General features: G+C 35.5%; 1 protein-coding gene across 4 annotated transcripts in view; it reads left to right on the forward strand.

Moving 5' to 3' along the window:
- The window catches only part of Ash1l (ASH1 like histone lysine methyltransferase), a 176,492-nt gene that overhangs the window by 98,014 nt on the left and 62,821 nt on the right, over positions 1–15,657 (forward strand). For 3 of the 4 annotated variants that reach the window (XM_071618365.1, XM_027920755.2, XM_071618366.1), the window contains one exon: positions 1,310–1,489. The exons of the other annotated variant lie outside the window; for it this stretch is intronic. In XM_071618365.1, the coding sequence (XP_071474466.1) occupies positions 1,310–1,489 (180 nt within the window). The remainder of the gene's footprint in view (positions 1–1,309; positions 1,490–15,657) is intronic. 4 annotated transcript variants of the gene reach the window in all.

A 15,657-nucleotide genomic window follows, 5' to 3' on the forward strand; every position in this document is an offset into this window, starting at 1 on the left:
ATTTCTTTGTATGTTTTATTTCAGTAGTTTAGGTTTCTAGTCCTAGTTTTCTCTAGGATTCATTCCACGATTCCAGTTGCTTTATGTTGTCCCCTAGATTGTTGATTCTATTTTTTTTTTTTTTTGCACCCTTTTAATTTATCTCTGTATCAGTGTGGGTTTTTTCTGTTGTGTCCTCAAGTTCACTGATATTTTTTTCTATAATGTTTACTTTGCTGTTAATCACTCTAGACTCAGTTTTTTCATTTTAGTCTGAATTTTCCAATTCTCAGTGTTCAATTTTTTAATGTATTCCATCTCTCTCCTCTTTAATGTATTCCATATCCCCCCCCCATTATGATGCTCGTGATCAAATTTTCCTCTAAATTCTTAATCATACTTGTAATTGAATTTAAAGGGTTTTTTCCCTCTGATTTCTGATGGATTATTTCCCCCCCCACGTTTCATTTTCCTACATTTTAGCATGTGTTAGAAATTTTTTATTTCTATTATGAATATCATATTATTTAATATGTCTGGGTTTTGTTGGTTTTCCTTTATTTTGAGAGCCATGTGCTGCAGATATAGCTCACTGGGTTCTTGAGAGACAGCTAAATTGGTTGTGGACTAACTTTCATTTTGAAATTCGTTTTTAAACTTTGTTACGACTGATCTTTATTCCAGGAATAATGAATTTCTACTATAGTTGTTAACATTGCCTACTAGAATCTCTATTGAAAGCCTTGAGTATTAGACTATGTCTTTCCATTCTGCCTATAGAATTTAAGTATCTGTCAACATATGTGAACTCTATTATTCAGCTTATAATTCTCTGAATCCTTTGTTCAGCCACATTGAATTTTGTCCTTTGCATGGACACTTTAGTATATAGCAATATAATAATTTCTGGAGTTATTTTCTCTAGCTTCAAAATTCCAGCTACCTTATTCTCTCCATACTAGTATTTGTCTCTGTTCAACTCATCTATTTGACCATTCTGTGCTTGGCCTATTCCTGCGTAGTCATTCTTAGAAAAGCAAGATGATTATATGACTCACTTTTCCCCGCCCCCATTTTCTCAGGGATCATAGGGTAACACTGTTATCCAGTGTTTAATAACTTTCATAATTTTTCCTCTGTATTTCTGGTAGTTTACCTTATTTCTGTTAGCTTTTGTCAGAAAGTTAAATGTGGTGTCATTCATTCTAATGTGGCCAGATGAGGATGTCCCCATCTCCTTTTAAAAAATTGTTACGATTGTTTTTTTAAATAGTCCTTTGCAGAAGATTTCTTTTTCACAATAAAGTCATCTTTAAACTTCTCTTTCTAGCTTTACAGAAGCACCAGTAGAGATTCCCAGTCCTCCTGAAACCCTAATCAAACCTCCTGAACCTGAAAGTACCTTGCAGCCTGTGCTCTCTCTCATCCCAAGGGAAAAGAAGGCCCCACGTCCCCCAAAGAAGAAGTATCAGAAAGCAGGGCTGTATTCTGACGTTTACAAAACTACAGAGTAAGTAGTAGTAACTGTCAGCTGGCATCCTTTAAAATACCTGTTATTCTCTCATGTTTGAAAAAGACCCTTTGTCAATCAAAAAATAATATTAATGTATTGCAAATATCAGTCTTATCTTAAATACCTTAATAGTTCACTGTACTCATTATGCTGTACTACGTTGTACAGGGTTTATTTTCCCTGATCTTTATATTCTCTCTACCTTTTTAGATTATGTTCCTGTAGTTTGAATCTAATGATGAATTTTTTTTTTTTTTTTTTTTTTTTACTTTTTGATTTGTTCTATTTTCTGGTATTGGGGTTTGAACTCAAAAAACATTCTTAATCCTGAATGAAATCCCAAACCTTTTAATTTTTTTGAAATTTGGTCCAAGTAAGTTGCCTGGGCTAGCTTCATACTTATAATCTTCCTGCCTTGGTTCTCAAATAGTAGGGATAATGGGTATGTGCCAACACACCCAGCTCTAATGGTGCCTTTTTTGTTAATTAACAATAAAGAAAATGGCACTAAAATGCCATTTAAACTAAAATGATATTAAGAGTGAACTACTTTATTTTCAACCAGTTTTGCCAGAATAAAAAATGCTCTCTCCTTAGTTTGAACAATTTCATATGCCCATGACAAAGCACCAAAGAGATTTCCATTGTATAATTTAGTAAGAAGTCGTCCATACAGCCAGGCACATTGGCAAACGCCTATAATCCCAGCAACTTGGTAGGCTAAAGTGGGAGAATCACAGATTCAAAGCCAGCCTTGGCAAGACCTTAAGTGACTTATCGAGACTCAACTCAAAATAAAAGGGTGGAGATGTGGTTCAGTGGTTAAGCACCCCAGGATTCAGTCACCAGCGCAAAATTAAAAAGGGGTAGTAGTTCATATAATTGTTAGATTTGGGGAGTTTGATAGCAGTTTGACAGGCACAAAAGGCTATTACAATCAGAACAGCATGTAAAAAGGTACATAATGGAATGCAAAGATTTTGCATATATTGGAACAGCTCACAACTCAGGGTTTCTGTAATGTATTAGCTTTATAGCCAGGCACAGTGGCACAGGCCTGTAATACCAGCAGTTTGGGACGTTGAAGCCAGAGAATCACAAGTTCAAGACCAGCATCAACAATTTAGCAAGGCTGTAAGCAACTTAGCAAGACCCTATCTCAAAATGAAAAAGAAGAAGGATTGGGAATGTAGCTCAGTAGTAAAGCACCCCTGGATTAAATCCCCAGTACTATAAAAAGGAAAATTGGCCATGATGGCATACGCCTCTAATCCCAGTGTTTTGTGAGACTGAGGCAAAATTTGAGGCCAGCCTCAGAAGTTTAAAAAGGCCCTAAGCATCTTAGCAAGACTCTGCCTTGAAATAAAAAATAAAATGGGCTGGGGATATGGCTCCGTGGTTAAATACCCCTAATGTTCACTCCCTGGTACTAAAAAAAGAAAGAAATCAGGATTCTCTCAGTACTAATGAGAAAATAGAAATACACTTTGCAATACATCTAATAAGTCATAATTTTAAAGCAAATTATTCTAGATATAGAAAAGCTAAAGTATGTTTAACAAGCTTTCTACTAAAGTTTAAGTTTTATTTCTGTTCTTTTTCTTAATTCTTTTAAAATGACAAGTAAAATACTAATAAATATCTTACTATAGGGCCAGGCATGGTGGTGCACACCTATAATCCCAGCCACTTGGGAGGCTGAAGCAGGAGAATTCCAAGGTCATAGCCAGCCTCAGCAAAAATGAAGTGCTAAGCAACTCAGTGAGACCCTATCTCTAAATAAAATACAAAATAGGTCTGGGGATATGGCTCAGTGGTCGAGTGCCGCTAAATTTAATCCCTGGTACCCACTCCCCCCAAAAATCACACTGTATGGATAGGGAGGTACTTCTATACTAGAATGCTTGTATAACATGGGTGAAGTCCTTGAGTTTGACATCCATCACCACAAAATCAATAAAAAACAAAAAAATTAAAAACGGTAATGTTAGAAAATAATGGGGTTGAGGATATAGCTCAGTGGTAGAATATTTGTTTTACATGTGTAATGCCTGGGTTTAATCCCCAGGGAATCATACTGTGCATCAAAAGATTAGGATCATCCACCACATTAATGTTTATAAATGTCTAATCAAACAAAGATCGCATTATCAAAGTGAAATATTACTGTATTTATGTGACAAGTAGCTCTTTGTCTTGCAGAAATAATTAGGGGAGAAAATGGCTTATTCTGGAGTATTTTATATTCTTTTTCTTGTATCAGGGATTAAACCCAGGAGCACTCAACCACTGAGCCACATCCTTTGCTCTTTTTTAAATTTATTTTGAGACAGGGTTTCACTAATTGTGTACTTGAAATCCTTCTACCTCAACTTTTCAAATTGCTGGGATTATAGGCATGTGCCACCACACCTGACCCTGTGCCTTTTTTTTTTTCCACCTGTGGTGCTGTGGATGGAACTCAGGGTCTTATGCATGCAAGACAAGCACTCTACCAACTGAGCTGTATTCCCAGCCCTTTAGTTTTTATTTTTGACTCAGGGTCTCACTAAGTTGCCACACCTGGCCTTGAACTTGTCTTGCCTCAGCCTGCTGAATAGCTGGAATTAAAAGTGCACACCACCATGCCCAACTTTCTGTATGCATTGTTAAAAACTGTGGAGCCTGTTCTTTTGTTGTTGTTTGTTTGTGCATTTTTGTGAGCTGCTGTTTCCTATTGGTACCAATATGTTTAATAAACTTAATTTTTAGAGCAATTGTAGATTAATAGCAAAATTAAGTAGAAAGAAGAGTTTCCTTATGTTCTCTCTCCTTACACATGTGTACTCAGTATTATAACACAACATTTTTATTATAGTCAGTGCACTTAGCTGGGTGTTGTCACACACCTTTGATTCCAGGGACTCAGGAGACTGAGATCCACAGAAGCATTGCAAGTGCAAAGCCAGCCACAGCAATTTAGTGACTCCCTAAGCAATTAACAAAACCTTGTCTCAATATACATACATAAGGAATGGGGATGTGCTCAGTGGTAAAGTACCCTGGGTTAAATCCGCATTACCAAAAAGTCAATCAATCAGTCTACTTACACTAATACATCATTATCATCTAAAGTCCATAGTTTACATTAGGGTTCACACTTGGTATTGTACATGCAATATGTCTTGACACTTGTATAATGATATTTATCAAATATTTAAATAAAATACAGAATGGTTTTTACTACAAGAAAAGTCGAAAAGTCCTCTGCTCTGGCAGGCTATCAAGGGAGAATGTGATTCAATCAAAAATTAATCAAGATAAAAACCACATTGTCAGTTTAAAAGATTAATTAGATGAGGAGATAATAGAAATTAGAGACCCATTTAGGAAGCAGCATGCCTTTTTTGGTATTATAGAATAAAAGAAATGTTATGAACTAAGATATGACACCCACGGAAGAATGTTGGAAATTTTAAGATCATGAAAATTCTTTATATTAAAATGAAAAGTAACTAAAGGGAGATCATAGGGAGTGAAAGTTAGGTCCTGGACTCATTGATGCTTTTTTTGTTGTTGTTTTGTTTTGTTTTTGGCAGTTCTGGGGATTGATCATACCTCCTACATGCTAGGCAAACACTCTTTAACACTGAGCCTCATCCTGTGATGCTGTGATTTTAAAGCTTACAGAATACTCTTTATATTCATGGCAATCATATGTACATATGGAAACATGTAATCCTTATAAGAATAATATGTCATTATATAATATGTAATCATTAAGTAATGTTTATGCAGTTGTCATATCCTAAGGATTATATGTATTTTCATAATAAAATCATGGTATCATCTTATATTTGATACATCATTTTAAATTTTCTAAGTGCTTTAATATTCTTTTAGTCTATAAGGATGGTAAAACAGGTAAAAACAAAAAAGTTACAGGATTCATTGAAACTTGCCAAAACTGTTGATATAATCATTGCCATAACCATCAGCGCTTAGACATCATACCACTGTTGTTTTACTACTAAATTGTGATGTCTCAGAGACTTAGGGTTATTTCATGAGAATTCCTTTCTTACACATAATTTAGAACCAGAACATGGTTCGTTTTTCTCTGAAATACTTCAGACATATCTCAGACTACAAATCCAGTTTAAATGCAATGGTGTAGACTGGGATGAATACTGAGTCTCACACCATTTTCTGTATGCAATGTAGATTTGTGTACTTTAATTAATGGATGATTTTTTAGTGTAATTTTAGATTCAAAGAAAAGCTGAATGGGAGTTTGTTTATACCTGCTTTTCTGACACATGAACAGTCTCCTCATTATAGACATTCCTCACCATGTTACAGTATTAACATTTGTTAAAATTCATAAACCTATATCATAATCACCCAAACTCCATTGTTTCAACTAGGATTTACTCTTGGAGTTGTATATTCTGGGGGGGTTTGACAAATGTATTAATGACATATTTCTACCACTGTAGTATCATACAAAAGAGTTTTACTGCCCTTATATATCTTCTGCCTTGTCATCTCTACCCTGGCAGCCACTGATCCTTAACATTGCGTGTCTCCATAATGTTGCCTATTCTAGAATGTCATATGGTTGGGATCATAGTATGTAGCCTTTTCAGAATGGCTTCTTTTACCTAGCAATATGTATTTAAGTTTCCTCCATGTCTTATAAGGCTTGATAGCTCTTATTTTTTTTTAAATTGCCGAATATTTCATTATCTAGATATGCCACAGTTTATCCTTCACCTACTGAAGGACATCTTGGTTGCATCCATGTTTTGACAGTTGGGAATGAAACCTGCTACAAATATACATGCATGGATTTTGTGTGGATGGTAGGTTTTCATTTCACTTTGGTAAAGATCAAGAAGTACATGGCAGGATCAGATAAGTAGTAGTATGTTTAGTTTTGTTTTTAAAAAAAAAAAAATCCACTAAACTGTTTTCCAAAGAGACTCTACCATTTTGCATTCCCAACAGCAATTGGTGAAAATTTCTATTGTTCTACAAACCTCACTAGCATTTCTTGTGTTGTCAGTGTTTTGGTTTTGGCCCCATTGGTAGCTGTGTAGTGCATCTCATGATTCTGATTCATTGTATCCTTGTTGCTTGCTATCTGTGTCATCATCTTTTTTTGTTGTTGGTTTCTGTTGTAATTTTTCGCTTCATTTTCTTCTTTGTGGTACTAGGGATTGAACACAGGGGCACTTTACCACTGAGCTATATCCCCAACCCTTTTTACTTTTTGAGACATGATCTCCTAAATTGTTAAGGCTTGCTTCAATGTTTTGAACCTCCTGTGAAATTACAAGCCTTTATGATGCCCTGTTCTGTCTTTGTTGAGCTATCTGTTCAGTTCCTTTGCCCATTTTTATGAGATTTGTTAGCTTTTCTGGATATTTGCGTCTCTGTATAAATATAAATTTTTTTAATATTTATTTTTTAGTTATAGTTGAACACAATATCTTTATTTTGTTTATTTTTGTGGTGCTGAGGATCAAACCCAGGGCCTTGCACATGCGAGGCAAGTGCTCTGATACTGATTATCTCTATCCATGAACAAGGGGTTTGTCTTCTAAGGATGTCACTAAACAAACTTACTTTCTCTTACTATATTTTTTTTCCTTTTTTAGTTATAGGTGGACACAATATCTTTATTTTATATTTATGTGGTACTGAGGATCAAACCCAGTGCCTCACATATGCTAGACAAGCACTCTACCTCTGAGCCACAATCCCAGCCCTCTTACTATATTTTCACAATGCAGACTATCTTTGTGACATCTGTCAACTAAATGCATGGGGATTTCTCCCTACCCAGAAATCTCACTGGTTACCTGATGGGTACCCTCAAATTTAATTCATTTCTGACACTGTCTACCAGGAAATAGATTCCAGTTCCACCGAGTGAGAATTTCAGCCAACCCCAACCCCTATCCCCCACTCTTCCACACACACACACACACACACACACAATTTGAGCTGCTAATTACAAGCTCCAGATATAAGTGTAGACTTCTGACAAACTGACTATTAATCAGGTTTCCCACAGTTCCCTCCTTGGGTCCTATTTAATTGGCTAGCATGACTCAAAAAACTCGGGAAACCACTCATATTTACCATGTTATAAGAGATATGCAAAGGCCCTAGGTGAAATGAGACATGTATTTGGAAAAAGGCACAGAATCTTCATGCCATTTTAGAATGTGTCACGTTCCCATAACCTCTGTGTAGAAGCTCTCCAGATTTAGTTGTTTTGTGATTTTTGAAGACTTCATTACATTGGCATAATTAATTAAATCATGGGCCATTGATGATCAATTTAACCTGACCTGTCCCAACCCTGAAGATGGAGTGGGTAGACTAAAAGTCGCAACACACTAAGCATATCTTGGTCTTTTCTGTGACCTCATCCTAAAGCTACCTAGGGGCTGCCAGCTAACAGTCATCTCTGTACCATATATAAGAAACACTCATCCCTTTGGTGATTCTCTGGGTTTTAGGAGTTGTACATATGCCAGGAAGCTGGAACAAATGAACAAAGATCAAATACATCACATCTTCCCACTTATTTAGTTTTGTCGTTGTTGTTGTTTGTTTGTTTGTTTTTTAACAAATCAAATGATGCTGGGGATGGGGGGAACTCAGTGCCTCACACATGCTAGGCAAGCAGTCTACCACTGAGCTACATCCCCAACTCCCAATTCTTTGATATATTTTGTCAGAGTTCTGTAGTTTTTGTCATATGATCTTGAACACCCTTAGATTTGTATGAACTTCACTTTTGTGATTGATAATGTGCTAATTTGTGTACTAGAATTTTCAAAATTGTGTCATAAATGCTCTTGTGATAAGGCTTGGTTACCAGCCTTTGGGAGATGAGGAAATCATTATTGAAACCCTAGACCCTTGTTCTCCACTTCCTGACTACCATGATTTAAACCAGGTCTTCACCACATGTTCCTACCATTATATACTATGCCATCACAGGCCAAAAACAACAGGGCCAAAAGTGACCTTGGACTAAAACCTCTGAAACTGGACCAAAGTAAATCTTTCCTCCTTATAAATTACTTATTTCAGGTATTTTTTTTCACATGAGAAAGCTGACTAACATAATTTCCTATGCTTGTCTTAAAGGAAAATCACAATATGAAAATTTTAGTACTGGAAATGGCCTCGATTCTTCTACATCTAATCCTTCATTTTTGATAGATGGGAAAACTGAAGCCAATGAGATGGTAACTGATTTGCTGAAAACATACAGGTTATTTTTGGCAAAACCAGAATTAGGCCATGGTGGTACATGTCTGTAATCCCACTTGTTTGGGAGATTAAGGCAGGAAGATTGCCAAGTTTAAGGCCAGACTGAGAAACTTGAGGAGATTTAATCTAAAAATTTAAAATAAGGCCTAATATGTACAAGTCCAGCATCAATAGCAATAAAATAAAAATACATTACATTGTTGTGCAACCATGCATGGCCTTAATAGCAGCATGCATCATTATACATTGTACATTTTCTTTTGTGAACCTCATAGGATGTATATACATAATCTTGGATGCTATATACAAGTAGACTATAAGGTATAGTCTTTTGTCCATAGGATCAAGAAAAACATAACATCATGAGATCAAGTCAAGCGTAAAAGAAAGTGATGGAACCAAGATACAGTAGTTCAACATGAGATGTATGTGGCAGCTGCCAGCATAACATGGCATGTTGTTTCACTATAAGCTTTTTTCTTTTAATAAGTACAAGTATACTCTAAAAAGATTTAGCCAGGCATGGTGGTGCATGCCTGTAATCCCAGTGGTTTAGGAGCCTGAGGCAGGAGGATCACAAGTTCAAAGCCAGGCACAGCAATTTAGTGAGGCCCTAAGCACCTCAGTGAGACCCTGTCTCTAAAATAAAGTATGGTTAAGTTCTCTTGTTTCAATCGCTGGTACCAAAAAAAAAAAGATTTAAAGTACAGTGTGGTATAAACTTGAACTTTTTCTTTTTGTTGGTACTAAGAATTGAATACTTTACTAATAAGTTTCAATTCCAGCTCCTTATTATTGTTTTGCAACAGACTCTTGATAGGTTGCTGAGAGTCATCACTGAGTTAATGAAGCTGGCCTCAAACTTGTCATCCTCCTGCCTCAACCTCATGATTTCTTATTTACTAAGATTCTTGGAACCAATACTTCAGTGATAGTAAAGGATATAGTGTAGCCTATTTTTCTAGTCTTAGCTCCATTAACGGGCCTTAAGCTACAATATCTGATCACTTCTCCACTTCCCTTTTCTCTTGGTTTTCATCCTAGGTGATTGTTCTACATAGTATACCTTCCGTCTTTCCTCTTGCCACATCCTTTCAAACCTCATTCAAGATCTGAAATTCTTCACGTTAAAGTAGTCTTAGTTTCTTTTAGTTGCAATTATTTTTACATTCCTTTTGGTTTTTGTAGAATTTAGTGGTTCGATGTAGAAAGTAGTATTAAGAGTTTTATCATACACGTAGACCAGTGGTATAGAATAGTAGAAACATAGACAAACCCACACAAAAACAGTTATCTCCTACTAGACAAACATGCCAGAAGCATTCACTGGAGAAAAGAGCCTATTTAATAAATGGTACTGGAACAAAAGGAAAGCCACATATAAGAAAATGAAATTAGGGCTGGGGTTGTGGCTCAATGGTAGGGTGCTTGCCTACCATGTGTGAAGCACTGGGTTCAATCCCCAGCACCACATAAAAATAAACAAATAAAGATATTGTGTCCATCCAAAAAAAGAATTTTAAAATGAAAATGAAATTAAACCTCTGTCTCTCACCCTGCACAAAAATCAACTCAAAGTGGATCAAAAAAAGTAGGCCCAAATCTTCACTATGTCAGCCTAGGATCTGACTTCCTTTACAAGACTCCTAAAGTACAAAAAGTAAAATCAAGAATCAATAAATGGGATGGATTCAAACTAAAAAGCTTCTTGTTGGCAAAGGAAATAATCAATAACGTGATGAGAAAGCCTACAGAATGGGAAAAAATCTTTACCACGTGCCCCTTAGAGCACTAATCTCAGGATATATAAAGAACTCAAAAAACTTAACACCAAAAGAACAAATAACCCAATCAATAAATGGGCTAAGGAACCAGTGGACACTTCACAGAAGAAGAAATATAATCTATCAACAAACATATGAAAAAATGTCCATCATCTCTAGCAGTTAGAGAAATGCAAATCAAAACTACCAGTCAGAATAGCAATCATCAAGAGTACAAGCAATAATAAATGTTTTGGCGAGGATGTGGGGGAAAAGGTACACTCATACATTGTTGTTGGGACTGCAAATTGGTTCAACCACTTTGGAAAGCAGTATGGAGACTCCTCAGAAAACTTGAAATGGAACCGCCATTTGACCAAACTATCCCACTCCTCGGTTTATACCCAAAGGACTTAAAATCATCATACTGCAATGACACAGCCATGTCAGTGTTTATAGCAGCTCAAGTCACAATAGCTAACTGTGGAACCAACCTAGGATGCCCTTCAACAGATGAATGGAAAAAGAAAACATGGTATGTGTGTGTGGGTGTATTTATTTTTTTTCCCAATGGAATATTACTCAGCTTTAAAGAAGAATGAAATTATGGCACCTGCAGGTAAATGGATGGAATTCGAGAATATCATGCTAACAAAATCCCAGAAAACCAAAGGCCAAATGTTTTCTCTGATATGCGGGTGCTATCAATGAGAGTTAGGGGCCTATGCTAGGGAAGAATAGTCAGTTTAGGTAGAGGAGAGTGAAGGGAGGTGAGGGGATATGGAGATAAGAAGGCTAATCGGATAAAACAGACATTATTACCTTATGTACATATATGACTGTATGATGTGATTCTGCATATGTACAATCAGAAATTATACCCCATTTATGTATGATTTATCAAAGTGCATAAATGCATTCTACTATCACATATAACTAATTAGAACAAATTTAAAAATTATAAAGGAAAAGAGTTTTGTCAAAAGAGACCGAAGCAGAGTGATCACGAATTCAAAGCCAGCCTCATCAAAAGTGAGGCATTGAGTAACTCAGTGAGACCCTGTCTCTAAATAAAATGCAAAATAGGGCTGAGGACGTGGCTCAGTGGTAGAGTGCCCCTGAGTTCAATCCTCGGTATTAAAAGTTTTATCATTTTGTGGTGTGTTATCTAGGCGTTTGCATTGATGTTTGTTATTCTATCAAACTCTAAGCTTCTTTTGTACAGGATCTCACTTTGTGCAACTTGTATGCTCTCTAGACTCTAGCAACATCTTTTAAATGTTTAGAGAATCAACTGCCTGAATTCCTAAAATATAATATATGATTTTAAATCTTAGAAAAAAAATTAAATGCTAAGAATAGCATCTGCCCTTTCACTCTGTAATAAATATAAGGAAATAAATAGTTCATCATGTTTATATTCATCAAGATAGAATAAATGCCAAATTTTTTCTTGGAATGCTTATACTTTATGTGTATATACACACAATCTTCATGTACTTGTATGCATGTGTCCCAAATAGTAATTCTGTTTGGGACACATGCATACAATTATGCATTATAATTGCATTATCAGTTATGTTTGTACATTTCATTTGCCAGTAACGAAAAACTTTTATCTGTATGTTCTCATTTGAATTCATTACACTGTATTTAAGTGTATCTGTTTCATAATCTTGCACCTCATTTGGATTAAAATCATAACAGTCTTTACAAATTTTTTATACCTTTATTTTATACATTCATTTTGATGTGGTGCTGACAGTCAAACCCCCTGCCTCACACGTGCCTCTACCACTGAGCCCCAACCCTAGCCCTACAAATTTTTATTTTGTTTTATTTTATTTTATTTTATTTTGATACCAGGGATTGAACTCAGGGGCACTGGACCACTGAGCCACATCCCTAGCCCTGTTTTATATTTTAGACAGGGTCTCACTGAGTTGTTAGCATCCTGCCATTGCTGAGGCTCGCTTTGAATTCATGATCCTCCTATCTCAGCCTCCCAACCTGCTGGGATCACAGGTATGGGCCACTATGCCTGGCAAATATTTTTTTTTTTTTTTACTATGGTTATTTTGTATTATTTTGTTTTGTTTTTGTAGTTACTGGGAATTATAACCCAGGGCATTTACCACTGAGCTCTTTTTTAATATTTTATTTTCAGACAGGGTCTTACAAAGTTGCTAAGAAATTCACTAATTGCTAGGCTGACCTCAAACATGTAAGCCTTCTGTCTCAGGCTATCAAGTCACTGACATTATAGGCATGTGCCACAATACTCGGATATTTTTTATTTTGTTTTCACCTCAAGCAGTGTTTGAAGTCTTAAGATAATTTTTCCTTGCCTTTAACTATGATTTTGGTGCTCTTTCCTATAGTTATTAGGTACAAAAGAAAATTGTATTTATTTAAACATCAATCTAAATAATTGTTATCAAAGTAAATTAATTTGTTGTTAAAAACCATTTACTATTTTACTAAAACATCATATGTTGATAGGGGTGTTCAGTGGAAGAGCACTTACATAGTATGGTGAGTCCCCTTGGTTCAGTCTTAAGTACCAAAAATATTTAAAAAGATATATGTTTATTAGGTAATAAACATATCTTTTTAAATATGATTCTTACGAATCATCATCCATGATAAATTTAAAATTGCAAGATTGCACAGAAACTTTTGGCTGAACACAGTAGCACTCACATGTAGTCCCAGTTACTCAGGATCTGAGACAATCACTTGGGCCCTTTCTAAAAAAAAAAGAAAAGAAAATGTGTACCTTCTAACCAAAGTTATCAATTGCTGATTTTCATTCTCTTCTTTTTCACCTGTGTCTGCATTCACATGCACATGCACACACACAGGACATTTTTTCTGTCATTTGATTAAAAAATTATAGACTAGACTAGCCTATTTATTACTCATAAATATTTCAGTGTGCTTTTCCTTAGAACAATGGCATTTCTCATAGAAACATAATAAATATGTTAAATTCAGGATGTTAAACATACTACCATAGTATTATCTAATACACAGTTCCATAATCAAATCTTATTGTCTCAGAAATATCTATGACATGACCTAATTCATGATCATGCATTATATTTGACTGTCATGTCCCTTTATTCGCCTTTAATTTGTGTGCTGTTATTTTAGGATTTTTTGGTTTGGTTTAGTACCGTACCAGGTATTAAACCCAAGGGCACTTAACCACTGAGCAACACTCCCAGCCTTTTTTTGTATTTTATTTTGAGGCAGAGTCTCCATTAAGTTGCTGAGGCTGACCTCAAACTTGAAGTCCTCCTGCCTTTTTTATTTATTTATATGTATTTCTGAGAATCCAACCCATTGCTTCACACATGCTAGGCATGCTCTCTACCACTGAGCCACTACCCATCCCCTATATATTGACATTTTTTAAAGAGTACATACAGTGCAGTACATACAGTGTTTTATGGGGGTTCCTTAAATTTGTTGTTTGTATGATATCTTCATGAATAAGTGCTGCATTTTGGGTAGGAATGTCACCAAAATATTGTTTTCCCTTTTTTGTTTGTGTTGCTTTCTACTGAGATCCTATATCAGAATGAAAAATCAGGCACAATAGTGCATGCCTGTAATCCCAGCAGCTCGGGAGGCTGAGGCAAGGGATCGAAAGTTTAAGGCCAGCCTCCGCAATTTAACAAGGTCATCAGCTACTTAGACATCCTACCTCAAAATTAAAAACTAAATAAAAAGGGATGGGGTTGTAGCTGAGTGGTAAAGTGCCCCTGGGTTTAATCCCTAGTACAGAAATTAAAAGGGCCCCGGATAGAACTCAGTTGTATAGGGCCTCTTGGCTTGATCCCCAGTACCCACTCACACACACAGACTCAAAAGGACTTTTCATATGAAAAATATAATAGGTATTTCAATGAACACAAGAATACTAAATATATGTTTGTCTATTCTCTGTGGAAATAAAAAGTAATTTTCACACAAAATTTTTGTATTCACAAAGATCATCATATTTCTTTAGGCATCAGCATTGCAAAAATTAGGAATAATATTCTTAGAGAATCAATAACTTTTCCAGTGTGGCTATCATATAAAGTATCACTTTCACTTTTATAGCCCCCCTTCGTGTATGTTTATGTCTTGGAGATTTTACCACATTACTTTCTTTAATCTTCTTTGATTCACAATCACTAATTTGGTATTTAATTAGCCATTTATGTGTATTATGTTTAATATTGATATACAAAGATCTGTTGCTAAAACTAGAGAAATGTGCTTCTAAGGTTTTAGAATCAACTTTAGTTTGGTTAACTTTATAAAAGGCTAAAATGTACTTTTTTGTGTTAAAAATATTGTATTACCCTTATGAACTTACCTATTATAATTAAGAACCATGCCAGGTATGGTGGTACATGCCTATAATTCCAGTGACTCGTGAGGCTGAGGCAGTAGCATAACTAGTTCAAGATCAGTCTCAGCAACTTAGCAAGGCCCTAAGAAACTTAGTAAGATCCTGTTTCAAAATTTTAAAAGAAAAAGAAAAGTTTAGAGAAAAATTGAAAGCATTCCCTCTAAAAACTGGAACAAGGCAAGGATTTCCTGTTTCACCACTTCTATTCAACTTCATCCTTGCAACTGTAGCCAGAGCAATTAGAAGAAAGAAATTAAAGGAATATAAAAGGTAAAGAACTATCACTATTTGCTGATTACATGATTCTATATCTAGAAGATCCAAAAAAATTCCACCAGAATACTTCTAGAACTAATAAATGAATTCAGCAGAGTAGCAGGATATAAAATCAACACCCATAAATCAAACGCATTCCTATATATCAGTGATGATTCCACTGAAAGAGAAATTAGAAAAACTACTCCATTCACAATAGCCTCAAATGAAATAAAATACCTGGGAATCAATCTTACAAAACAGGTGAAAGACCTCTACAATAAAAATTACAGAACATTAAAGAAAGAAATTGAAGAAAACCTCAGAAGATGGAAAGATCTCCCATGCACCTGGATAGGCAGAAGTAATATTGTCAAATTGGCCATACTACCAAAAGCATTATACAGATTTAATGCAAATCCTATTAAAAATCCCAATGACATTCTTCATAGAGATAGACAAAG

This window comes from Marmota flaviventris, chromosome 10, assembly GCF_047511675.1.
Source record: "Marmota flaviventris isolate mMarFla1 chromosome 10, mMarFla1.hap1, whole genome shotgun sequence".
NCBI classification, from domain to species: Eukaryota; Metazoa; Chordata; class Mammalia; order Rodentia; family Sciuridae; genus Marmota; species Marmota flaviventris.